The sequence below is a fragment of the Nelumbo lutea genome, chromosome 2 (assembly GCF_056320005.1).
Source record: "Nelumbo lutea isolate HS-2025 chromosome 2, American lotus-T2T, whole genome shotgun sequence".
NCBI lineage: Eukaryota > Viridiplantae > Streptophyta > Magnoliopsida > Proteales > Nelumbonaceae > Nelumbo > Nelumbo lutea.
In genome coordinates, this window is record NC_142685.1 from 24,336,663 (window position 1) to 24,361,852 (window position 25,190).

Here is a 25,190-nt window from a genome sequence, read left to right on the forward strand (position 1 = left end):
AATATGGTAAAATAATGAGCTAATTGTTGATAAAGGCAAATTTTCATCTCTAATGCTCAGTTTGGAAGGAGTACAAATATAAATATTTGTAGAGTGCAAAACTATATATTTTGTATATTTATAATGTATATATTTGCATTTATAATCCTTCAAAACTGAGCATAAATACTAATAAAAGTAATAATTTTTATATAATAATTAGAATAGAATAAATTTTTTTTTGAAAAAATATCAAATAAGGGCACTGTATTTGATATTTTTTTAAATTTACCGCCATTTGCTTTATTTGTTTTTCTTTTTTTTTTTTTTAATTTAAGCAAAGTTGCATCGTCTTATTTTGTTTTTCCTCACCCGAAACCTCTGTATCTCTCCATGCTACCCCTCACTTTGTCCTTCTCCTTCCAGCGATCTTTACTGAACTCTCAATTTCTTTTCTCAGCGAAAAGTAATATCAAATAAACCAGGGTCACAATCTGGTGGGAATCAATCTACTCAATCCATATCAGAAATAAAAATCTCCCAAAGCCTTTTTCCACATTGGTATTCCTATCATTTCTTGTTTCAGGCTCTCAGCTTAGTGTTTCTTCGATCGATGGAAAGGAGGTTTTTCTCAGACGATTCTCGCTTCGGGTTGCTAGTCCTCCAACAGGGACGGCCTTCGTGGAATATGATCAACAGGTCAATTCGAATAGTGCGAGCCTTCTGATGAAAGAGTGAAAATATAGGTCACTCTGCTCAAGCCTTCCAATGTAGTAGTGGAATATGATTAGGACAGTCTTCATCTTTTTCACGCGATTTCCACTGTTATAGTCAACTCTACTCGAACAATGACGATGGAAAAATAAATAAATAAATAAAAGAGGGTGAAAAACAGAGATTTTCGCCAGTGATGAGAATGGAGAAAGTGGATAAAATATTCACCACTAAGGAGTCGATGTTCGACAATGAACAGTGATCAAAATGGGGAGGGGAAAAGATAGGGAATGAGAGAGGGTAAGAGAGAAGAAGAAGGAGAAAATGGATGAGAGAAATGGAGTCGTGGCGGAGAGTTCTCGTTGGGACTCCACCCTTGCGTCGAGTCAAGAGAGGGTAGACGATGAACAAGGGACGACCAGGTGGTTTGGTTCATCAAGAGATAGAAAGGAGACAGTAGGAATGAAGAAGAAAGAGGAGGAAGAAAAAAAAAAAAAAAGCAGAGAGAGAGAGAGAGAGAGAGAGAGAGAATGGGGAAGAGAGCTTAGGGGTCACAGCCCTCTCTATTCGGTGTCGTGATGGGGAAGAAGATGAACAGTGCATATTCAGTCTAATTCAAAGAAAGAAAAGAAGAAGAGAGAGAACGTGCATATTCAGTCTGATTCAAAGAAAAAAAGAGAAAAACGGTGTATATTCAGTCGTGCTTGAGAATCGATACATACATTGCCCCTATTTGAAAAGCTACCTTTATCGGATAGAATCCTAAGATATTAATTTCATAAATTAAAGAAAATGATCAAATAAATTAGAAAATGGTAGTTTGGGCATTTGAAAAACTTTAAACAATCGGATGAAAATCTTTTTCAAAGTTAAATGACAGAGTGCTAATGAAGGGGTTGTCTAACGGGTAAAGTTAAGTCGCAAATTGAAGTACAGGGGTCTTTATAATTTATCCTTTTATAGGATAAAATACAAAAATCTCTGTTGAGGTTTCTGACAATCATGAAATCTTCCTTCAAATTTTACTTTAACAAAAACCTTCCCTAAACTTTTGAAAAATTCAACACATACCTTAAGAAGAACTTCCATTAATTCCACAATGTTGCTTTCTATAAAAGCCCATTTTCCTGCTCCCCACTTGATCTTAATTCTCAGATCATGGGTTGCATACATGGTAAGTGTTGTAGTCGTTATCCATCCTCATTTAATGGAGATATCCCAAAACATGAAAGAAGTTGATCCATGTTGTTGTAGCAGCAGCAGCAACTTCCATTTTCATGAGAATCATGGAGATGCACTAACTGAGAACTCGTTGGAGATCGCCCTCGTGCCTTCCTACAAGTTCCGTTTGGGGTATTCGGTCCTCATTAAATCAGTCCAAGAGCTGTCGTTCTAGAAAAGAAACCAGCCATTGGCAACTTCAGTGTAAGATCCTTGACCAAGTGGGTCAATGCTTTCTGGACCTTGAACCTAATTCAGAAACTTAGGCCGTGTTTGGTTCACTATTCTGGGCCTCATTCTCTTAATTCTTATTCATTATATGCAAGAATGGGTAAGAATGAAAGAGTTTGGCCATGTTTGGTTCAATTCTCATTCTTTCTCATTCTTACCCAAGATGAAATCCTAAAATGGAAAATAATGGGTAAAAATAGATAGAATGAGAAAATATTGCTATGAACCAAACACTTTTTTTCTTAAAAATGAATTATTTTCAGACTAACAACTGCCCTATGTTACTCATTTTTATTCTTCAAAAAAAAAAAAAGTGCTAGTATTCACAATCCACTAGCCTAGGTCTCCAATAGTCAATGTTTACCAATTGGAATAGATGTTTTATAAAAGTGCTTTTATAGAAGTACTTTCCTAAAAGTGCTTTTGTAAAAGTATTTTTATAAAAGTACTTTCATAAAAGTGATTTTATAAAAGTACTTTCGCAAAAGTGCTTTTATAAAATTGTTTTTGTAAAAGTGCTTTCGTAAAAGTACTTCCACAAAAGTGTTTCTATAAAAGTACTTTCATAAAAGTGCTTTCGTAAAAATACTTCTATAAAAGTGCTTTCGTAAAAGTACTTCTATAAAAGTACTTTTATAAAAGTATTTTCATAAAAATACTTTTATAAAGTGCATTCACAAAAGTGAACATCTATGACAACAACTTTATACGTAGAGTTTCCTAAAAGAATGAAATGAGCAAGATGAGGCATGATTATTTTTCTTGTTGCAAGCTAGTCAATTTTTGTGCTATGGGATTGGTTCTGTCGTTGGCAATAATTTTGTAATCAAATACTCTAATGTTATTCATTCTTGACAAGAATGAGCAAGAGTTAAGAGAATGAAGCCTAGAGCAGTGAACCAAACATGGCCTTAATCTTGGCTTTCTACAAAAGATTTTATGTCTCCCTCTCGATTAGAACCTCTAGCCATGGATGCAAATCAATCTTGTGAGCGAAAAAATTAGGGAAGCCAGCGATGGCATTGTGCTTAAAAGGGTCAATCCCACAATAGAGAGCCAACAGGAGGAATATCCCTGTGAAAACTCCAATTGGTGTCATTGCAGAAAATTTGATATAGGTGATAATCTGCGACAATAGAGAAACAATTGGATTTTTATGGGTCGACAAAGAAATCTATTGTTTCTCTCTTTTGATAGTTGGTTGGATGGATATTGGTGTTCTACTTGAAGAGAGAAGCGGTGAAGAGAAAGCAACCCCCTGCTGTTGAGAGTTGCAGCGGCGGTTAAAAGAAGATGAAGAAACAAAAGATGGGGAAGAAGAAAAAGAGAAGGGGAGAGAAAAACAAAGAAAAAAAAAGTGAGAGGGGGCAAAGAAGAAAAAGAAATAAAGGAGAAAAACCAGTGAGAGAAGATTGGGAGAAGGATTTCACGTTGTTCCCTTCTTTTGCATCAAGAGGAGGGGAAACAGGGGAAATTATGGTATTTTAAAATATTTTAATGACACCCTAACAATGAATTAATGGCAATTTTATAATTTTATCGGTTTTTCGTCTTAAATAAATGACAGAAGGGATGCTTTTATTGAGTTCTTTAAAAGTTCGAATGAGGTTTTTGTTAAAGTAAAATTACAGGGGAGGTTTCTACGATGGTCAAAAACTTCGGGGGAGGTTTTTACATTTTACCCTTTTTGATATTTTTGAAGGGTTGCACACGAAGTAGTCCATCCCCTAACCCAGGTGCAAGCGGGATACGACCCCAAGTCTTCGCTACAAGCCTACGACCAATAGGTACCAACTAGTTGGTTAGCACCTTGTTGGTGGATGATACAAGTAGGCTCGTCAATGATATCTGAAAATCTAGCCCAATCTAACATCCAATCCAATTAAAATATGGATCTGATTATATTATATTATTTTTTAATTTTAATATATAAAATTTATATAATTATATTTAAAATAATAAAAAATATATTATATATATTATATTATATATGAATTGATATATATATAATAAATTTATTATGTTATATTTATATTAATTTATTATATATAAAATTTGAAAATAAATAATTTTATATTTTTTTGATATTTTAGAAATTTTATAACGGAATCAGATTAAATCTGAATCCGATCCAAGTTCATTAGGAATTCGAATCCGAGTCTTTAAATCTAATTGAATTCAGATATAGGTTCTCAATTATCGGATCAGATGCGATTTTGATGCATCCTATTCAAGTTTGATCCAATTACAGCCCTAAAAACGAGTGAGTCTCTTCCCAAGTTGCTACACCCTGTTCCAAGGAGCAAGTTATGTCTAACTTGTGAGGACCACCACTTTTGGGTTGGGCCTAAGAATAAAAATATGGGCCCAAAAGACTATTGCACCACTCAAGTAAAAGGGGATAGAAATGATTTTTGTAAATGGTGTTCACAATGTACTCGCGTCCACTTGCAGCTATGCATTGAGAATATTCCATCAATAAAAATATATAAGTATGGAGATGTGTCTAATACACAATGGTCATTCGGTTGTGCCTCTTAACAAAACCATCGAACACCGGAAAACCATCGAGTATTTCAAATGCTAAGCTACCTTCAAGTGGATTTGGAGGTAGAACACTAAAATTGAATTTTAGTAGTGCCCTTTTAAACTTTTGAAAAATCCAAAACCATCCCCTGTCTTAATATTATTTATCTTACATTGTTTACTTTATATTATCCAAAACTACCTCCATATTTTTTTACACTTTTTATTTTATATTATTCATATAATTTATTATATTTATGGCAATTTTTACTATTATATTTATATTTTTTACTATTTTATCCTTTTTACATTATTTTACTATTTTCAAATCTCTCAATTATATTTTATATTATTATTAAATGATCTTTTATATAATTAGATTTTTATTACCATTATTGTTTTCTTTTATACATTTTTAATTTTATTAATACCGTTAGCCATGCTTTCTTTCTTTGTTTTGTGTGGACTAAAATGGCCTTGGAATATACATTAAACCCAACTAGTAGATTAGTAAGATTTAGGTGGCATTCGATAATGCCAAATTGACCACTAAACACTAAAAATTTTGCTTTTCGTGTTTGGTGGTCATTTAGTTGTGCCTCTTAACGGAACCACCAAACACCGAAAAGCCCTCCAAATATTTTAAATGCTATTCAAAAGTGTTAGGTTTATAGAAATATTTTCTCATTCTGCCTATTTTTACCCATTCTTTTCCATTTTAGAATTTCATCTTGGATAAGAATGAAAAAGAATGAGAATTGAACCAAACATGACCTAAGCTACCTCCAAGCAGATTTGGAGGTAACTCGCAAAAATTGAATTCTAGTAATGCCCTTTCAAACTTTTGAAAAATCCAAAACCATCCCTATCTTAATATTATTTATTAATAAATCTACTGTATTAAGATGTTTGCAGCATAAAAATAAAATTTTCACTAAATGCTTTGAGAGATTTATTTAGAGTGTTTTTTTTTTTTTTTTGCTTTTTCAGAATTTGGACTTTAGATTTATTAAACGGCACCTTAATGTTTGGAAACCTACAGATAGATATCTTATACTTGACAACTTAGGGCTTGAATTTGCAAGTGAGACATTCTACTAAATTGAAATTTGAGAAGGGTTAGACTATTATATGAGAAAGATATCATATGCGATTTTTTTTTTTGACCAATCAACTAGTATCATAAACGTGATAGCCTATTAGGTGTTATTTATCAAAATTCATGAGTGGGTTTTGATTGGTCAAAACTCTTCCTATACCATGTCTTTCCCGTATCATAGATTTTCCCATTTGAGAAATATACACTAAAGCCGGGCATCGTTAACTGAGGTTATAGTGTAAAATAAAATTACCAAGATATCCATATCTCCTAATTTATTTAAGATTAATTATGTTATTTCTTAGCAGATTGGAAAAATATACTAGCAAAATAGGTGTATGGGCCAAAACCTCACTAAGGAGTAAATCAGAATTTTCAGGCTTTGTTCGATTTTGAAAGGGTTATATCATTTTAACTAGTTGCCTTTGTTGCTGTTTCTTTCATTTGTCATTTGTGCATCAGATAAAATATCAAGTGTTAGCTTGGTAAGAATAGATCAACAAAACTAACTGAAAATGTTTTGTGACTACATTGAAGAGTTGATTTAGTTCAATCTGTTCAATGATCAAACCCCTATATTGGACTGATCAGTTTTCTATTTCTTCTTCTTCGTCGTCCATGTGCACTTGGTTGTTGTTGTTTTTTGGGTTGGACAATCAGTTGAAAAACGTTACTCCAACCCTCAAAACAGGGTTTTATAATCATAAATAAGATGGATATTACATGTGACGTAGACCAAGATGCCGCCATATGTCTTTCAGGTGCTGTAGTACCGTTCCCAACAAGGATACTTTTTTTAGGTTATCAAAGCTCTGGTTTTGGTGAGGAAGAATAGAGAGAGAGAAATAGAATTTGGATGGTGAAGAGAAGGGTATTTATGATATTTTAAAACTTTCAAAGAGCAAATGACATCACATAGGTAATTAAGGGATAATGGCTGACTTTGGGTGTATATTTCGCAAAGTTGAGGGTACTCAAACGTCCCACTTAGACTTTTAAGTGCTACTATCTAATTTTTCCTAAATGCCGATTGGCCTTATTTGCATCTTGTACGCTGACCCCGCTAACATACTAATAGTGTCTTGTGGTAAGGTTTGTTTAACCAATAATTAACGTGGGGAATAATATATGCTTGATTGATGGTTGTTGTGGGGCATCAACGTTATTATTTGTTAAGCAGCTCTAACACAGTCATCAAGTGCAGTTCATCCCGACTCTCAAAGGGAGCAGGGATACCGACTGACAATTTAGGAGGTATTTGGTAGGGTGTATTGCATTATTGTTGTATTTTGGGTTGATCGAAATCTGTGTTGTAATATTATATATGATTAAATATGTTAGGGCTGCAATTGAATCAAACTCTAATTGAATAATTTGGGCTTGAATTTGATTAGGCTAAATTCGAGTTTGATTCTAATTTATCTTGAATATCAAGGTAAATTCAATCAGTTGTTTGAATTTAAATTTGAGTTGGATTAATAAAAAATTCAACACGAAAACTTGTGAACCTGGCTTGATTAACATACATACATACATACATATGTCCACACACACACAATCAGGCTCCCAAGCCTTTGGTCATGCTAAGTCAGGATAGAAATAATCACCCTTAGTAACAGGAGTTTCAAATTTGAACAACCTGCCCAAAGCAAACTCACTTGAACCCCTTTCTCCTTGCAAATTTTCAAGAAACGTGGCAAAATATCATTGGATGGTCCACAAGTCTATAAGATATCAACTTTTCAGGAAACACGGGAAAAAAATCATTGGATGGTCCAGAAAATTTTCTGGACTAAAGGTGATTTGCATTCCCGATCTCCTACCCACAAGACATCTCCACCAGGCATTGTGAACATCTCCCCATACGAATGACATATAAGGGAGATGTTTCCAATGCATGTCTATAGTCTCCAAGTCCGGATTACCTCCTCACACTGTGTGCCTCATACCGACCTCACAACATGTTCTGGTTGTACATTGGGAACATCTCCCATGCTTATATTTATTATATATATTCGTGAAGATATGTTCCCAATATAGGAAGGGATGTGGCTGTGAGGCAGGTGTGGGGAGCACTTTCTGAAAACCAGATCCCAATTCATAGTCTCCTGGATAAGAACGTGGAAAAAATATTTTGCGCCGGAGATCCAGCTGAGGAGATGAGCTCCAACTTAGGAAAACCTATAAGGGCTGTTTGGTTCATGGGAAATAGGGGTCTGAAGTTAGAATGGGAGTGAAATCCAATTCCTATTCCTGCTGGAATGGCATTCCCCCATTTGAGGGCCCATTCCCTCTCCCTCCCCTAGTTCATGGGAAATAGGGGTCTGAAGTTAGAACAAGAGTGGAATCCGATTCCTATTCCTGCTGGAATGGCATTCCCCCATTTGAGGGCCCATTCCCTCTCCCTCCCCTCCTTTGGAAAATGAAATTCCATTCTAGCTTATTTCAAATCCAATTATAATTCTTTTTTAAACTAAACAAACCACGGGAATAGATCATCCCAATTCAGATTCCAGCGGACTTTGATTCTGACTCTCTAAGTCCAACTGCAAACCTAACTGACCATAAGTAATAGCCTTTAAAGGATAAGAAAAATAGAAGATGCCAACCCAATTGAATGGTCTATCAATTGAGAATTACCAAAAATAGAAGACGACCCTCTTTCATTGCGATTACATTATTTAGCAGACGAAGAAGAACAGGTGTATGCTTCTTCTGGCGCTCCCATCTTCTCCAATATTTGCTTCAATGTTTTTGTCATGACCATTGAAATCAAAGAAACAAAACCTAATAATATACCTTCCATCTTGTTAGTTGTTACAGAGCAACAAAGGAGGGAGAGAGGGAGAGAGTGGGGACAATAATTAAACTGGTGGTAGACCGGTAGTGCGTATTTCAATGGCGTCTTCAGTGGTGGTGTCGACGGAAATAATGGAAGATGACAAGGAGTGCGCAGATCATCATCAGGTCATGACCCTGGCTGCATGAATCTCCATCGTGACTCGTGAGCGGCAGAGTGAAGAAGCTGACTCACAGCAGTGCAGTGCTGTGACGACACCCAGAAAATTATGAAGATCAACAGCCCAAGTGCGCGCCTATGCATGCGTCCGATCATCAAGGAGAGCACCAGCTCCTCCTCCTCCATGGCCCTCCCCTCCCCATCAATACCATTAGCTCTATCTTCAAATGCCATGCATCAACTTGCAACCTGGACGCCAAAGCTTCTGATCTCCGACCACCCTTCTCTTCTATCGGTACTTCTCAACTCTTCCTAATCTCGTTCTGAAGCGTTCACCAATTGGCTTGCTTCATCTGATGCTTTTCCAACATTATTTGAGGCGCGGGTTAACTTCTAAGTTCAAAAACAACTTCCAAGGGTTTCATCATTATCAACATATTTTTTTCTTAGGGCTATTCCTAGCAAATTTGATGGTACGTGATAGTCTCAGTTTTATTTGTGTTCACGTAGCGTAGGGTACGTAGGATTAACTTCTTGTTAATTGGTCCTTTTTTTTTTATCCCTTAATATCGGAATAATATTCTTCAGAGAAAGACCTCTGGTGGAAGTTGGGTAATAACTGCAGCACATCGATCGGGTGAATTTCCATTTATCTGGGTGCTATTCTGTGCCCCCTGGAACATGGAAGCTGGAAGTTTCCCTGTAAATTTCCTTGGGTTACAAAATAGTCTTGAGTTATAACAAAATCTTTCCCACCTTCAATAAATTTGCCACATTTTCAGAAGGCTACCTTGTGCTCTTATCAGTAATTGATAAGAGCGAACAGCGAACCACAAGTGATGTCAACAGTATCATTACAAATGTACTTACACTTGACCTCAAATATTAGCGTGCAGAACCAGATGGAATCCATCCACAAGAAGCTGAAGCTGGGCTTAAGAACACAAGCCTTTGTTCAATGCTTGGAGCATTCATTTGTGCCTCTGTTGGAATGGCAACGGCGGGATGGGGAATTTTGAAATGAATCCCCGTCCTGCCCCCAATTCCAATCCCCGCTGGATAAAAATTATCTTTCATCTCCAATCCCCAACAGAGATGGGTTTTCCATAGGACCTGAATTCCCAAATTTTTTTAATTAATAATATTTAAAAAAATAATAATTTACTTAAAATAATAAAAAATTTTAAAATGTAAATAATATTTTGATATATCGGGGCAGGGTTCATACCCCATCCCTGACCCCAACCTCGGTCGGGGCCTGGCCAGGTATATGAGAAGTGTAAGTACTATTCTATTCCTTGTAATTTGGATGTTACTTCAGTGGCTAGTGGCTACCGTAAGAACTGAGGGCAGACCATTCATCCAACTCTGCATTTGCAATTGAACTGCCTTGCTGGAGCTACTTTACTTAGGCCGTTGAATGCAATGATTGGATATCTCTGCTAAGCTACAACATTTCTCTTGGATCTAACCTAAGGAATGAGAATAGCAATAGATAGCTTCTAGCCATCCCTCAATATAGATAACACCCAAAAAGAGGAGTCATAAATAATGTAAAATTTTCTTCTTTTCAAACTTGAGTTTCTCTCATATGGGATATAATATGACACATCCACCTTTGCCCTGACTAGAATTGAACTTGATAAGAAACTTTGGGCAACTTTATACGGTCAAGAGCCTTTTTTTTTCTAATTTTTACTATACAGTCTTACAGTCCACAGCCTTTAAACAAGGATGAAGTGATACGGAATCTATAGCCATTTGGTAAAGAGATAGGAGTCACTTGTGTCAACTTTCATCTCTATGATTTTCAGTCAATTAATTACAGCTGAATATTAGATTAACAGAATTACCAAAAGCTTAAACCTGTTTCATCTCTCACAGGCCTATCTGATATCTCTATGGAAATATCCTTTGGTAGTACAGCCCATGAGTGTTTGAATCAGCTCCTTGTTAAGTTTTGAGGCTTGGAAGAGAACCGTGGGTGCATGGCCCAACTCTCAATGAGGAATATACATCACAATCTGTACAATCTGCATTGGTTCAAAGCAAAAGATGAATTGGCCATCATTCCACCAATTGGCGGATGCTAAGGAGTGTGTGTATAAACAAACGAATTTAAATATAAAATGAAGAAACCGCCACAAGTTTCCTAACCAGATTATCTCTGGGCAAACGACTAGCGGAGGCCATCATCCCTATCCTTAATACTATCTCATTGAATAGCCATGCTGTTTTCCAAAAGATAACGGCATTATATGATATCATAGTTAAAAATGGAATTATATGATATCACAGTACGTGAGTTAAAAATATAGCCAGAAACAGGGGTAGCCCTCCCCAAAACCTAAGTGTCCATCACACCCCAAGTCACATAATCAGAGAATCTCTGGCCAAACAACCAACCTACAAAGAAGAATGAAAACCATACAAAAAATAGCAACTTCAATAGTAATTATTAATTACAACGACAGAAACATCGTGCTGTTATTATTCAACTCCAACCTCATGAAGCATGCCAAAGAAGAAGCTGATTAAAATACATACTATATCAGTTTATTAACCTCCATAACCACAACTTAGTAAAAGGATAAGAGGATGGTTTAAATTCAACTGCTCACCTTGGACTTTTGACAAAGACTTTGGACAGCCTTACCAAAAACCTTCCATAAGTTATCCACGAAAACCCTTAAACTTGTTCCACAATGCAAAGCAAAGAGTTCAACAAACCTGTTACAAATCAAAGAGGAAAACAGCAAACCAAATGATATAATAGAACCACAAAATAAAGAGAAAAACAGAACCCAATCCCCTAATAAAATGAACACAAAACCAAACAAAACATTTGAGAAACAAAGATTCATTTCCACTCCTCTGCATTTCCTCTATCCTATCAATGAAGAAAACTGGGGAACAATAAAACAAATCCTAGCAAAGGAGAAGCTATGAAGGAACTGAGGGAAGTAGGTTTACCTAAATAATAGCTCATCGTACCAGTTTTTAAGTGAAAAACTGTCAAGATTGTTGGAACAGACCAACAGAAGGCAGTTAGTTTTACAAGAGGAGGCCACATCAGCTCAACTAACCAGCCACTTGTAATAACCGCCATCCACTTGTAACAACTGCCACCCAATTGGACTGTGAAGACTGTTGGAACAGACCAACAGAAGGCAGTTAGTCAGTTACAAGAAGAGGCCACATCAGCAGCCACTTGTCACAACTACCATACACTTGTAACAGCTGTAACAGCCAAGATTGTAACACTACAAGTAGTAGAGCCAAAAAGGAATAAAGGAGGACTCTTTCAGAATTAAACTCTCTCTCTCTCTCTCTCTCTCTCTCTCCTTCCAAGAATTCAAGAGGTTGGCCCCTCGAAGAGCCCTGAGTTAGGCAGGTTCCTAACAATTTGGTATCAGAGCCAGCATGACCAACACAAGAAACACATCAGTAGACACCCGAGTGGATCAGATGGAAGTCAAGATCCATCGAATGTCTTCAGATCTCAAAGAAATTAAGGAAAGCTTCACTGCTCTCCTCCATCGACTAGAGCAGGGAGCAACAAACATTGACAGAGGAAGCCCCGAAGAGCACGGCAATGAAAACAGTCGTAGAACAGGGACGACAACACGAATAGCCAAAATCGACTTCCCCATATTCTCAGGCGGCAACCCAACCCCCTAGATTATCAGAGCAGAAAGGTATTTCGATTACCATGAAACACCGGGACAAGATAAAGTAGCTCTGGCTTCTGCGCATCTTGAAGGGGAAGCTATCCTCTGGTTTCAATGGTACCAAAGGGGGCACCCCCGTCAAACCTGGGCAAACTTCACGGACGCCATGACTGTCCGTTTTGGATCATCTGGGTTCGAAGATCTTGATGAAAACTTGGCAAAATTGCGACAGGTGGGATCAGTAAAAGAATACCAGATGGAGTTCGAAAGGCTAGCCGTGAGAGTCCAAGGATGGATTGAGAAGGCGCTAGTGGGAAGATTCGTCAGCGGCCTAAAGGAAGAATTGCAACTGGAAGTGAAGGCGATGCAGCCCACTTCCATCACCAATGCAGCAGCACTAGCAAGATTGTATGAAGACAAGTTCAGTCTAGCAAGAAAGGTGCAGCGACCATGGGGTCTAGAAGCAAGAAGGGAGCAAGAAAATACAACAGCACCAGACAAGGAGGAAGGAGTTACTGGGCCTAGGCCCACTGGTTCCTTTCAAACGACTGACTTGGGCAGAGATGCAAGCCCATAGAGACAAAAGTCTCTGTTACAACTGCGAAGAGAAATTTGGGTCGGGCCATCGCTGCAAGAAACAACAAACATTTCTCCTCCAAACAGATCCCGAAGAGGAAGACGACATCCCCGGTTGCGGAGAATCTAACCCAGGTTGGGAAATAAAATCCAATGGCATGCCTGAAATATCCTTACAAGCCCTTACGGGACTTGCGTCCCCTCAAACAATGAGAGTTGCAAGGCTGACTCTAGGGCGCCAAGTGTCAATCCTCATAGACAGTGGCAACTCCCTTAACTTCATAACCCATGTCTTGGATAAAATGGGACTTCCGGTTCAACCAACAACGACCTTTACGATTCATGTGGCCAACGGTAACAGTTTGCGGTGGACCTATATCCTCTCCATCTCAGTGGAGCGGACGTGGTACTAGGCATTCAATGGTTAAGACAGCTAGGACCCGTGGTCTGTGACTGGGCCCATCTCACCATGGACTTCACATCAGGGAACTCTAGAGTCCATCTACAAGGGCAAACATGCAAGGGTCCAAGGCCCATCAGTCTTGCAACACTAACAAAGGAAAGAGGAGATCCAGATCAGCCCATATTCAAGCACATGGACTCAAATTTCCCTACTTAGATCTACAATAAAATTTCCTGCATTAGACCTTGAAGGCAAGGTCGCTCTAAAGGAAGGGGGGATTGTCAAGACTGTTGGAACAGACCAACAGAAGGCAGTTAGTTAGTTTTACAAGAGGAGGCCACATCAGCTCAACTAACCAGCCACTTGTAATAACCGCCATCCACTTGTAACAAATGCCACTCAATTGGACTGTGAAGACTGTTGGAACAGGCCAACAGAAGGCAGTTAGTCAGTTACAAGAAGAGGCCACATCGGCAGCCACTTGTCACAACTGCCATCCACTTGTAACAGCTGTAACAACTAAGGTTGTAACACTACAAGTAGTAGAGCCAAAAATGAATAAAGGAGGACTCTTTCAGAATTAAAGACTCTTTCAGCATTAAACTCTCTCTCTCCCTCTCTCTCTCTCTCCTTCCAAGAATTCAGGAGGTTGGCCCCTCGAAGAGCCCTAAGTTAGGCAGGTTCCTAACAAAAACCTAAGAACCCAAAGAAATGATCAAGAATCTAGCCAAACCTATTACTCCAGATCTATAACAAGACACAAATATTAAGAATGGATTGGAAAAACAAACCTTGTAGGATCTTCCTTTGATTGCAATGTGTCCATTCCTGCAGATGGTTCTGGCTTGCTGACAATATGTCTTTGAGCTCGGGCTCTTGCCTTTCTCAATCCTGTGATGCATTAAGGGATATCTTCTCCTTTCTTTACACCTGGAAAAGGAAGGAGAGTAGAGAATGGAAACCTGAATAAACCTGACAAGAGATAATGTAAACTTGAAGAAGGCTTCATGAAGATGAAGAAGAAACCCTCCAACCATAAGTTTGCAGAGCAATCAAACCCTTACTATAAACCAAACCTCGCATTGTGAAAAGCAGAAAACCCAGAACAACCTAAAAACCTATACTACCCCCGCACCCCATTGCCTGAGGGAAAGCTTGCAAAGCAAGCCACCTCATGACCTGAGAGAGAGGGGATATATATATATATATATATATAGAGGGAGAGAGAGAGAGAGAGAGAGAGAGAGGCGGGAGAGACGAGGAGAGAGACATAGAAGTGGGAGAGATGAGGAGAGAGGGAAACAGGGCAATAATGTGAACTGTGAAATGACAAAGGTGAGAACCAAGATATGACATGCCTTTTTCAAGAAAGCCATGTATACTTCACACAGTTAAGACATAGACATATGTGAATAAATGCAAAGGGCTTCACATGAATGGCAATTCCATTGTGTGATACCATTCTCTCAATGCTCAGCCTATCCATGTAGCGCATATAGATTCCATTCCACACACCTCATTCCCCCCTTTCACTTTGATGTATATATATTGATTTCAAACTAGCAATATCATTCAATACATAAGTATTTACCAAGGGGGTCCAGATTTCTTGATTCTAACTTATTGCTTCCCCCTATGTCTCCATCAGTGAACCGATTACCCACTCTTCTCTCACTGGGGCTACAGCTGGAGTTTGCAGCTGATGACAAGCCCCTACTGCCTTCTCCAACCAACATCAGACTTGCATAGGGGGCATAATGCATTGATTTTCAGCCATTTATCCACACACTCCCTATGAAAGAAATGGGAGCAAGGCAACTCTCTCAGCTCATCATTATTGGCATATCTTGCTAGGCAAATGCAGCATACCTGCACAAGATTGAAAATACTGTAAATAAGCAAGTATGCTAATCATGGGAAAATTGAATTATTAGGTAAAGCTTGCTACCCAAGACATAAATACACACATATGCCAAACATTCAGCTGAATAGAAAAGCAACCAATAGGAGATAGGTTATTTGCAATTGCATAGTACAACCAAATTAATAAAAAATGCCAATTTGGTATAGATGATTGTTTACAACCTAGGAACATTTATTTTGGTAAAGGGACAACTTATACCAAGGCATTTTATGAAGTCTCCTAGAGGTTTTTACATTATCATAGTAAAGATATCAATGTCAAACCAAAATTACTCACTACTATTGAAACCATGTGAAACAAAACGATTCCAAATTACTCAAAAAGATTCATGCATGTTTGTTGATAAGAATCAGGATGAGTACATCTCAGGTGTTATCTAAAAATTAGTACATGATGCTGAAATATTAGCCAAGTTAGAGTTAGTACAAAAACAAAAACAAAAACCAAAAAAAAAAAAAAGAAACTTGTGGCAGGCCACGTGGAATTGTGAAACACATCGGGCACATTCACAGAAGATCTGTAGGTATGGAAACAGCAGACAGTAGTAATAAGCTACCCTATTGAGGTGATACAAGATGTCCCCACTGAATTCATGGAGTCATTTACATACTAGTGGAGAAGTAGCACCTCATAATTAACCATGAATAATACATGGATAACTCTCTTAATGTGCCAAAGATACAACAATCTCATGTACCTATCCTTCCTACAGATGAGTTCTTTTGTAGGCTTTAAAATACATTTTTCAAGACTTCACGAAAATAAGGCAGTTAAGCAAAAAGGACCATCATCTTGATGTGAGAATAGAAAACTCAAGAATACATTGCCCACAATTCCACAAACTACAAAAGTCAAATAATAAGCAAGTTTGTGAAGTTTACCGCATCTTCTCCTGAGATCACACGCTCTTTTTCTGTTCCTGCTGCCAATACCCCTCCTTCATCCACTCCTTCTGAGTTGACAGTTTCTCTTCCATCCCTATTTTGAGTTTTATTCAACTTAAACTTGTAGGTTGGCAAAGAATTGATGGATTCTGAGGCGGCACCTCTAGTTTGAGTAAGATCCTCCCGGAAGCCCAGAATAGAAATTATACATGGTAAGCAGCAGCAGATTGTTGCACAGAGAATGAAAGGCATGGCATACCCAATGCAGCTAAAGGTAAGGAACACTATACATAATCTACAAGAAGTCCAGAAATCAGTTAAGTTCTTCTCAAATTGGGTGAAAAAACAGAAATGTGATAAAGTTACAACCGTCATACCTGTACAAGTTGGGAGCATCAGAAGAAGAAGAATGACCACCAAATATCCAGACATTGCCGATAACAAACCACACTGCAAAGAAGCAATCTAAGGCCATCTTGAAGTGATCAACTAACACATTAAACCTGCATAGGCAAAATTATAGCATTAAACTGCAGTCCTGTGATGCTTGGAAGGACCAAAAAAACAAAGCATAAAAAATAAGTAGATCCAAGGGGGATAAATAATTACAGAATAAGATACAAAGAACTGACAAATAGTATCAAGTGTCAACAATGACATTTAAATCCCTTAGTTGAGATTCAGCAGTTTCTTATGATTTCTTTGTTTATAATGATTAGTTAGTGTTATTGGAACCAAGGCCCATTAGTTTATGTTGTTTTTTTTGGAGCTATTTTTATGTTATGAACAGTAGCCGCCCTATTAAGGACATATTAGTCTTTGTAATCAATCTTTTTTATGAGTACATAAGATAATGAGTGGGGCGGCAAGATCATCATTGGCTTCTCCCCATCTCTTCTTCTCTTCTCACTAAGAACTCTTTCTTTCTTTCTTCTTTTTCACTGTTAGAAAACCAGATTATTGTTTTCTCTTTTTCTACTTATATTTAAACTTCAAGAAGTAACAAACCTCCTCACTGGTAGAATAATAGTTCACAAACTGAAAAAAGAAGGTGCTTCAACAGGATTTCAAAATCCTAAGGATGTGAAGAACAGAATAGAATTATGAACAAAGGATGTCATCCAAACACAAAGGTTGAATTGGTCAGTAGAACAGTAATTAAGTTAACCATCTCTGTTTGAGAACTAGACTTGGTCCCATTTTGCAGTTGTAGCAGAGCCTGATCTGGTTCATCTACATGAAAGGCAACCCTAAGCTTGATTGCCTCAACAATGACACCAAACTTAGTTCTCCCGCCCATCCCACTCATCCAACACCAACACCCCAAACTTCATCACAATAACAGCAAGAATGGTTAGTGCAAGAAGACCTAGAAAAAATTATAAAGAAGGTGGCCATTCTACCATTGAACAAAAGAATCAGTTCACTGATGCTAAATTGTTAATGTCATGCTGCTCCTACCTTTATTTTGTTATTTTTTAAATCCAAGTAGACCACAATACTAAGCTTTCAAATTTGGCGTCTGAGTTAGATGCACTTGGCCTCGATTTTTTCTATCACAAGAAAATGATGAGGCATGCTCTATTTGGTTCTTAGTTGGACTACATCCATTGCTTGCCAAGTTGCAAATTAAGTCAAGAAATCAGTTCCACCATATTCTATAACTGCTCTCTTTACCAATGTTCTTAGCTGAAATTAGGGCTAAAAGGGTTCCATAAACACAGGCTTCATGATCCTTTAAACTCGATTTTCAAACTGCAGATTATCTTGGATAAATAACAATATGAAGCATTCCTTGCCAACTACAGAAAACACAGACAGACAATGACAGATATCTCAAAGGAGTATTTCAAAGATCATGCATGATGTGGACAACAGTACAAAACACTGGAAATACAGACAAACAAAGTGTGGCAGGATTAGAATCAGATAACAGTACAACACACTGGAAAGAGTAACAAAATCATACCTTACACTTTGAGTTCCCACATTTTGACCATTCCAGGCAGCTGATACAGTTGTATGATCATCTTCATCTTCTGGGGCATGATTAACTGAGGTTGCGGTATAAGAGGTAGGTTCCAAATTAGGGTTGCTTTGAGAACCATTACGTTGCTGCATTGGGCCTTGTTCAAGCGCTTGACTGTTGCAGCGGCGATAACGCCAGTAAAGAAGAGGAAGAATTGCAACACACCCAGATGAATAACCCACAACCCATGCAAATAAAGGAGCATGTGGATTCTCATGTCTTGACAGAGACAAAACAACAATGGATGCAATAATCTGGCTCACAGTGACAACTAGCTCAATGGAAATCCATAACCCAGAATTCAAGGGGCTCCTGTGATGACGGCCATACCCATCACCTCTCCTAATGAAAGAGGAGTTTCTGGAATCCAATCCATTTGAGGAAGATGATGAAGATTGAGATGTGGGAGCATGAGTGCTACTTGAAGGTCTGTCTTCATGCTGAGGAAGGTCCAAACCAAGTGAAGGATTGCCATGAGAAGAGTCCGACAAGGAAGCATCACCATCCCTCACAATATCAATGACATGTTCATGGTCATTATGGTTATCTAGGTGCTCCATTAGCAAAGGGTAAGCCTCAGTTTGTCCTGCACAGTTTGTTTCCAGTGAGGGAATGGCCATCTACACCCACCAAATAGAACAGGTAGCTATAAGACTGCCATCTTTCTGAATCTCTTCCAAACTACTCTTCTAAAAAATAAATTTTAACTCCTTTTATATGCTAACCAGGTTGTACTGAACAACTTGCAACTTCTGCACCACAAGATCTGGATGAGTTAACTTCTTTTTTCAGGAAGTTAATCAATAAGCAACAAAGCAGGATCAGGGGGACCGAAGTTGATCATATACTACGATACTAATATGAATGAGGTTAATCAAGCTCTTAGGGCAGAATTGTAAAAATGCCATCTATTACAATACCATACCATGTACTCAAATTTGTTAGGGGGACACCTGGTAGCCATTTAGAATAAAGTGATTTTGTTCTAAATTTCCACTAAGAATATGACCATATTTAATCATCTAAAATTGGTTAATTTCAGGAATGCTAATAACATTCAAAATGAAATCATTTTAGAATTTAAAGAACCTAATCTATTTGAATTTTTCACTGGCAATCCTTAATGACTTGACTTTCAATGATGAGCTGGTGGGTTGAAATTCTATGGAAAATTGAAACTGAAATAATTCCACTGTACATAGCTTCAAAACATCCCATGAGTAAGAATGCCCACTTGACTGCGCTTCAAACAGATAATTATTACAACACTAGAAATATTACGCAAACCATTTAATCCACAGAAAGAAAAGACATTTACTTCTCATCTCAAAAGACGGAAAAGGATTCAGAAAGTATATGACAATCGAATTTGCTCATAACCGATAGTGGATAAAAGATCCCCAGGATGGTACCAATTTCAGAATTCCACTGGTTTTGCTCCAAAATGAAGCAAGATACTGAAATTCGACAAAAAACAAGGCGACAGAAGATTGGTCCATGACATCTAAATTTCAAATAAATACCAGTCCTCTAACGTGAACAGGAACACAACAAAGATCGATCTCAAAGCACATAAGACCTTACCAACCGAATGAGCAGCAGAAAACCCAGACCTAATTCGAGCTCGAAAACAAAAACCCGGAGTCCATTTTCAGCTCTTTGGTTCACGCAACTGATCAAACGAAAACTCCAACTCTCAAAACCTTTGGACTGTCCTTCAGAACTTGAAGACTTAACCGATCGTACACTGTGACAAGTCAATCAATTCAATTTGCAGCTTCAAGTCTTCACGCGAATTCAATAAAGACTAGACGACGTGGGCAATGAATCGGGACCAATTGGAGACAAACGAAAGGAAGCCCTAAATGAAAGACAGGATTCATAAATCCGTTTGTTCCAGTTAAAACTATAAAAAATTAAAAATTAAAATAAATAAAACCCACCAGATTTCACTTAACTAGTCGGCAAGAGAGGAACAGTCAACAAGAGAATAAAGGAGGAGAGGGTTCTCACGTTCACTTTATTACTTATACCCTTTCTGCTTTCCTTTCTTGAGAAATTGCCCCAGCTTTCGGCCTCCATTTCTTGACAGAGTCATCTTGGAATAAAAACAGAGAAACAGAAGGGGAAATATTTTTTACCGAGGTTAAAAAGAAAAATCAAGACATACACGAAATCACATCAAATACATACACTGTGTAGCGTCATTCCTCGGTTACAGCACAGCTTTTAAGCTGCTTGATGAGAATCGATGACAACACACAATTCGATTTATTCGAATACGGTGGGGTTCCGCGGGCACTGGAGTGGAAATATCTGTGGCTCTGGCCTGGCCTCAAGACACTGGAGTGGAAATATCTCGCTATCACAAGTCGGTCCCCGTAGAAGACGGTGGGGTTCCGCGGGTAAGCACTTATTTTAGGTTCGGACCACATCAATATTTGCTTTGAAAAATAAGCTCAAATTATTATTCTTTTTTTTTTATTAGTTCCGTGGGTAACCACTTATTTTAGGCCCGAACCACACCAATAATTATTTGTTTGCCTTGAAAAATAAGCTCAAATAAGTGATTATTCTTTTTTTATTCAAAAAAAAGAATAAGTGATTATTCTTAAAAATAAGTATTTAAAAAGAAGCTCAAAATTTTTATGGACCGTCTTAACCCAACACATCATTTTAATTTCTAAAAATACCTATGCCACCTTTATTTGAAGTAAGGATTAGTTTAGTTTGCAATGAGAATCAGAATCCGAATAATCTATTTTTATAGTTTATTTAGTTCATAAATGAATGAAAATGGAAATTGAAATCAGTATGAATGAGATTTTATTTCTAAGATAAGATTGGGAATGCCATTCCAATATAAATGGGAATGAGATTCTAATTCCATCCAACCAAATAATTAGAATCGGAATAGCCTATTCTAACTCTGATTCCAAACCCCTATTCCTGCGACCCTAAATGATTTTTTCAGCAAAGGCTCACAAGTTCTTATTGAAATATTTTTACATATTACTAATAAGCACTTTATTTCAAATAAGCACTCCTAAACTTATCCTAAAGATATAGTAACAGCTTGTGGGTATTAGATCCAGAATGGCAAATAGCGTACATTTGTCCAAAACTCGATCTCTTTAGAATTGGATCCATGGATCCACTCCTATCGGTCCTATTTAGGGGTGTAAAATGGATTGGATCATGATCTATCCGATCTGTTCTGAGATCTGATTGCATTTGGTCAAATTTGAATCACCCCCTGGTTGGGTTTTCAGATCGAATTTGGATCACCCCTATCCAATCCGATGTATTATATATTTATAAATATAAATATATATATATATATATATATATATAATACATATATATATGCTATTTGTTTATTTATAAATATATTATTTATATTGTATTTTTATAAATTTGTTATGTTATTTATTTTTTATAAAAAAATATGTATATATGATGAAAATAATTTGTTTTTTCTTTATTTAAATTGGTATATTATTTTTTAACAAGTCGAATCAAATCAGATCCAAAGATCCGATAGGATTCGAATTCATATCAAATCCTATCAAATTCGATCAGATCTTCCAATCGGACCGGATACAACATGAACAATGTAGGATTGGATTCGAATATACCCTGATTTGAATCCGATCCGATCAATTTGCATCGCTAGTCCTATTCCATCCAATAAAATCCCATCTGATTTGGTTTAGATGTGTAATTGTATGTGTAATTGTGTATATTCATATATACACAAAATTTTGTATTGTATCTATGGCTTGAATGTAATGTTTGTATTAAACAGTCATAAGTTCAAATTTCATATAAATTATTTTTAATTCATTTTACTCATAAAATGTAATATTTGTTTTTATTTAATTTTATTAGTAATACATAATATTTTGATCATTTTTTTGTTTATTTTATTAAAATTATTCAGTATCTTATTGTACTCCGGTTCTATATAAATCCAATATATAAAATTCCATTCAAAATCAAATTTGGATCTACCTATTTGGGCAGCATAGTTAATTATGACTCTCCCAGAAAGAGAGGTGAAGTGGCTCAACTGAATGATTTATTGCTGCTTCTTTTATTTTCAGATATTTCAGTTGAACTTATCCAATATGTCTTATGTTTTTGGTATTATATTACGCGTGACAAGGGAATTAAGGGTGGGGACAGAACTGAAGTCCGCAAGAGGTAGTAATCGGATATCCAACTTAAAGAATTTAGACAGCATTGTCGCTTATCCATAGAAAGGGCCCGGGTCAACTCAAATTTTGGAAAATGCTCAATCCAAGCACATCCAAGGGTCCAAGGCCCTATCCATTGACCTTACCGAGAAGTACGGACAGGCTCATTGTAGATTTCTTAATCCCACTGCAGATTTATAAACATTCAAAATATCAAATAACCTCATTCTATGCACTAATGCCTCTAGTTAATTGGCATCAATTCAGAGCTAGCATCCGAACTAGCATTTATCTCAACTATACTTTGGGCTTAAAAATTATAACTCTGGACTGAACCGTCATTCTCCTTGACCTTACCATGGAGAGCCTGTAGTCAAGCTTAACCCCACATCTCTATATTCCAAGGGAGGCCAACTGGCCAAGTGGCCATCTAATCTATTAAGGCAAACAATACGTACTGGTGGGGGAAAGAGTAGGGCGCATGTGACGTGCGCTGACCGTCTCAATTACCAAGTCATTTGGCTTAGCCAATAGCAATATGTCATGTTTAAAAAATCAATGTTTTTTTTTTTCTCTTTCATATTGTCATCAAATGACCTCATCTACTAGGAAAAATAGAATAGCAGTCATATAAGCTAACCCCATGTAAACAAATGAGGATGATGTTGTAATTTACTGGGGTTTTAGTTGGGCAAGAGGTGAGGATTTGGTTAAACCCATCTATATCTATATTAGAGAGAAGAAAGAGAGAAGGCAAGGGGTCCTACCACATAAGCGTCCTTATCCTCTTAGGTCATTGTCTCCAACAAATACATTATTATTCCTTCTAATAAGATCATTCATTCTCTATCCATTTATTTATTTATTTATTTGGCCCCAGGTTTCCACTCCGACGAACCTTATTTTAGCTCTTTCTAATGAAGCAAGGGTACAAATTAGATAAACTTAAACGTACGTCAAAATCTAAATTTGCTAACCCAACCTGATGAGGGTAGATTTGGCCCTTCAATGAAATTGCGACACATGGCATCTCGTGACAATTAGGCAAATACCCAGGCAACAACTTACCAAGTTGATATCTCACCCGGGCACCGGTCTGGCTGGCCTAGCGTAGCCTGGCGCGACCTGCACGTAGCCTACGGGCGGCCTGCAAGCGGCTTGTACGCGACCTGGCGCAGCCTGTGCGTGACCTGGCGCGGCCTGCGCGCGACCTGGCTGGATCAGCCTGGCACATGATCCTACCTGGCTGACCTGGCAACCCATAAGACGCCCACCGTGAACTATAACGGCATACCCCGCGAGCTCGGTAGCTTACCAAGGAGCTCGGTAGCTCACCAAAGAGCTCGCCAAGGAGCTAGGCAGCTCTCCAAGGAGCTCGCCACCCAGCCTAGACACCGACCCGCCGACCTAACAATCTGGCCCAGGCGCCGACCTGGCCGCCTGACACAAGTGCTAGCCTGACAACCTCGAGAAGTTCACCACCGTACCCCGGTTCTGACGGGATATGCCGTTTTTCACCCACCTAACCCGCGAGGACACCACTATATAAGGACTCCGACCCCCAAAGCCAAAGGGGAGGAAAAAAATGATGGTAACCCCTGCTCTCTAGCTCTCTCATTTCTCTCCAAGCTCTTTGTAATCATAATACTAATTTAGGCATCGGAGAGTCCCCGTCGGGAAAATACCCCCGGGTCCTCTGATTCAATTCTCGCAGGTCCCTCAGCTCCCGCCGCCTACAAAGGAGAAGAAATCACCTTACACAGAGGGTAGTCGGGTTGCGCTGCATCAGGGAGCTCCACCATCCTTTGAGCTGCAGGCCACCTAGGAGCAGGTCAAATGACGAGTCCACCAGGGAGTTTGCCACTAGGGAGCTCTTCACCAGGCAGTTCGCCACCAGGGAGTTCGCCACCAGGGAGTTCGCCACCAGGTAGTTCGCCACCAGGTAGTTCGCCACCAGAGAGCTCACCACCAGGGAGCTCGCCACCAAGCAGTTCGCCACCAGGGAGTTTGCCACCAGGTAGTTCGCCACCAGAGAGCTCACCACCAGGGAGCTCACCACCAGGCAATTCGCCACCAAGCAGTTCGTCACCAAGTAGCTCTCCACCAGGGAGCTCGCCACCAAGCAGTTCATCACCAAGTAGCTCTCCACCAGGGAGCTCGCCACCAGGCAGTTCTCCACTAGGGAGTTCGCCACCAAGTAGCTCATCACCAAGGCACATCACCACCAGGTCAAATAACGAGGTACTTAGCAAAAAAAAATTATACATCACAAAAATTGGTACATGACCAGAAACGATTACATCAATTGGCGCCGTTTGTGGGAACACGCTACAAAAAGCTAAGTTCTCATCCTACAAAAGTTAAGTTCTCATCTTACCAAAGCTAAGTCCTCACTTTTTAGAAATTGAAGCTATCGCCTTATAGTTTACATTTTTTTTATGAACTCAATGACTATGCAGGGAGCTAATAGACTAAGTAGCTCTACCAACCTTACTTTCAATTCCGATAATGCCTCATCAGTCCTCTCCGCAAGGTCCCCCCTACAAAGATGAGCTCTTCGTGGCTTCCGCAGGAGTTGGCGGCTAACAGACTACATAGGCGCCCTTACCGGTCGAGCCTTCCAAGGCTCCCGTGTGAGCTGGCGACCTAAAGTTAGTAGTGTTGCCCCCGAAGGTCGAGCTCCTAGTAGCTTCTTGTAGGAGTGGGTGACTAGCATTACGAAGCTGATGTAGCACAATCATAGCTCGACACCTCACAAACAAAGCCTATAGGCCA

General features: G+C 38.4%; 1 protein-coding gene and 1 non-coding gene across 20 annotated transcripts; both read right to left on the reverse strand.

The window, feature by feature from the left end:
• Positions 1 to 10,390: 10,390 nt before the first annotated feature.
• On the reverse strand, positions 10,391 to 20,625 carry LOC148869250 (E3 ubiquitin-protein ligase At1g63170-like). 19 transcript variants are annotated; one of them, XM_088973178.1, is made up of 10 exons: positions 20,410 to 20,538; positions 20,160 to 20,314; positions 19,801 to 20,077; positions 18,157 to 18,802; positions 16,565 to 16,690; positions 16,185 to 16,482; positions 14,971 to 15,248; positions 14,171 to 14,309; positions 11,351 to 11,459; positions 10,391 to 10,762 (listed from the first exon to the last, which is right to left on the reverse strand). In XM_088973178.1, the coding sequence occupies exons 4-7, from the start codon at positions 18,774 to 18,776 to the stop codon at positions 15,093 to 15,095; spliced, it is 1,200 nt and encodes a 399-aa protein (XP_088829304.1). In that variant the 5' UTR covers positions 18,777 to 18,802; positions 19,801 to 20,077; positions 20,160 to 20,314; positions 20,410 to 20,538; the 3' UTR covers positions 10,391 to 10,762; positions 11,351 to 11,459; positions 14,171 to 14,309; positions 14,971 to 15,092. The 19 variants fall into 19 exon arrangements, with proteins under 19 accessions (XP_088829304.1, XP_088829289.1, XP_088829290.1 ...); XM_088973174.1 differs by adding an exon at positions 10,887 to 11,135 and having other exon boundaries at positions 10,453 to 10,762; positions 18,157 to 18,836; positions 20,160 to 20,459; XM_088973170.1 differs by adding an exon at positions 10,887 to 11,135 and having other exon boundaries at positions 10,453 to 10,762; positions 18,157 to 18,968; positions 20,160 to 20,459.
• LOC148869251 (small nucleolar RNA snoR97) lies at positions 11,204 to 11,313 on the reverse strand. The gene has a single exon (XR_016108600.1). It is a non-coding gene; the product is annotated as a small nucleolar RNA snoR97 (small nucleolar RNA).
• Positions 20,626 to 25,190: the final 4,565 nt, after the last annotated feature.

Bases quoted from the DNA above. Each gene is read 5' to 3' on its own strand.
- LOC148869250 (XM_088973173.1), bottom strand. From the start codon at position 18,836: ATGGCCATTCCCTCACTGGAAACAAACTGTGCAGGACAAACTGAGGCT. The intron at 16,691-18,156 runs GTATGATTTTGT...TTGCCTATGCAG, and splicing joins GTGGGAACTCAAAGTGTAAG to GTTTAATGTGTTAGTTGATC. The intron at 15,249-16,184 runs GTAAACTTCACA...AATCTTGTGCAG, and splicing joins TGATCTCAGGAGAAGATGCG to GTATGCTGCATTTGCCTAGC.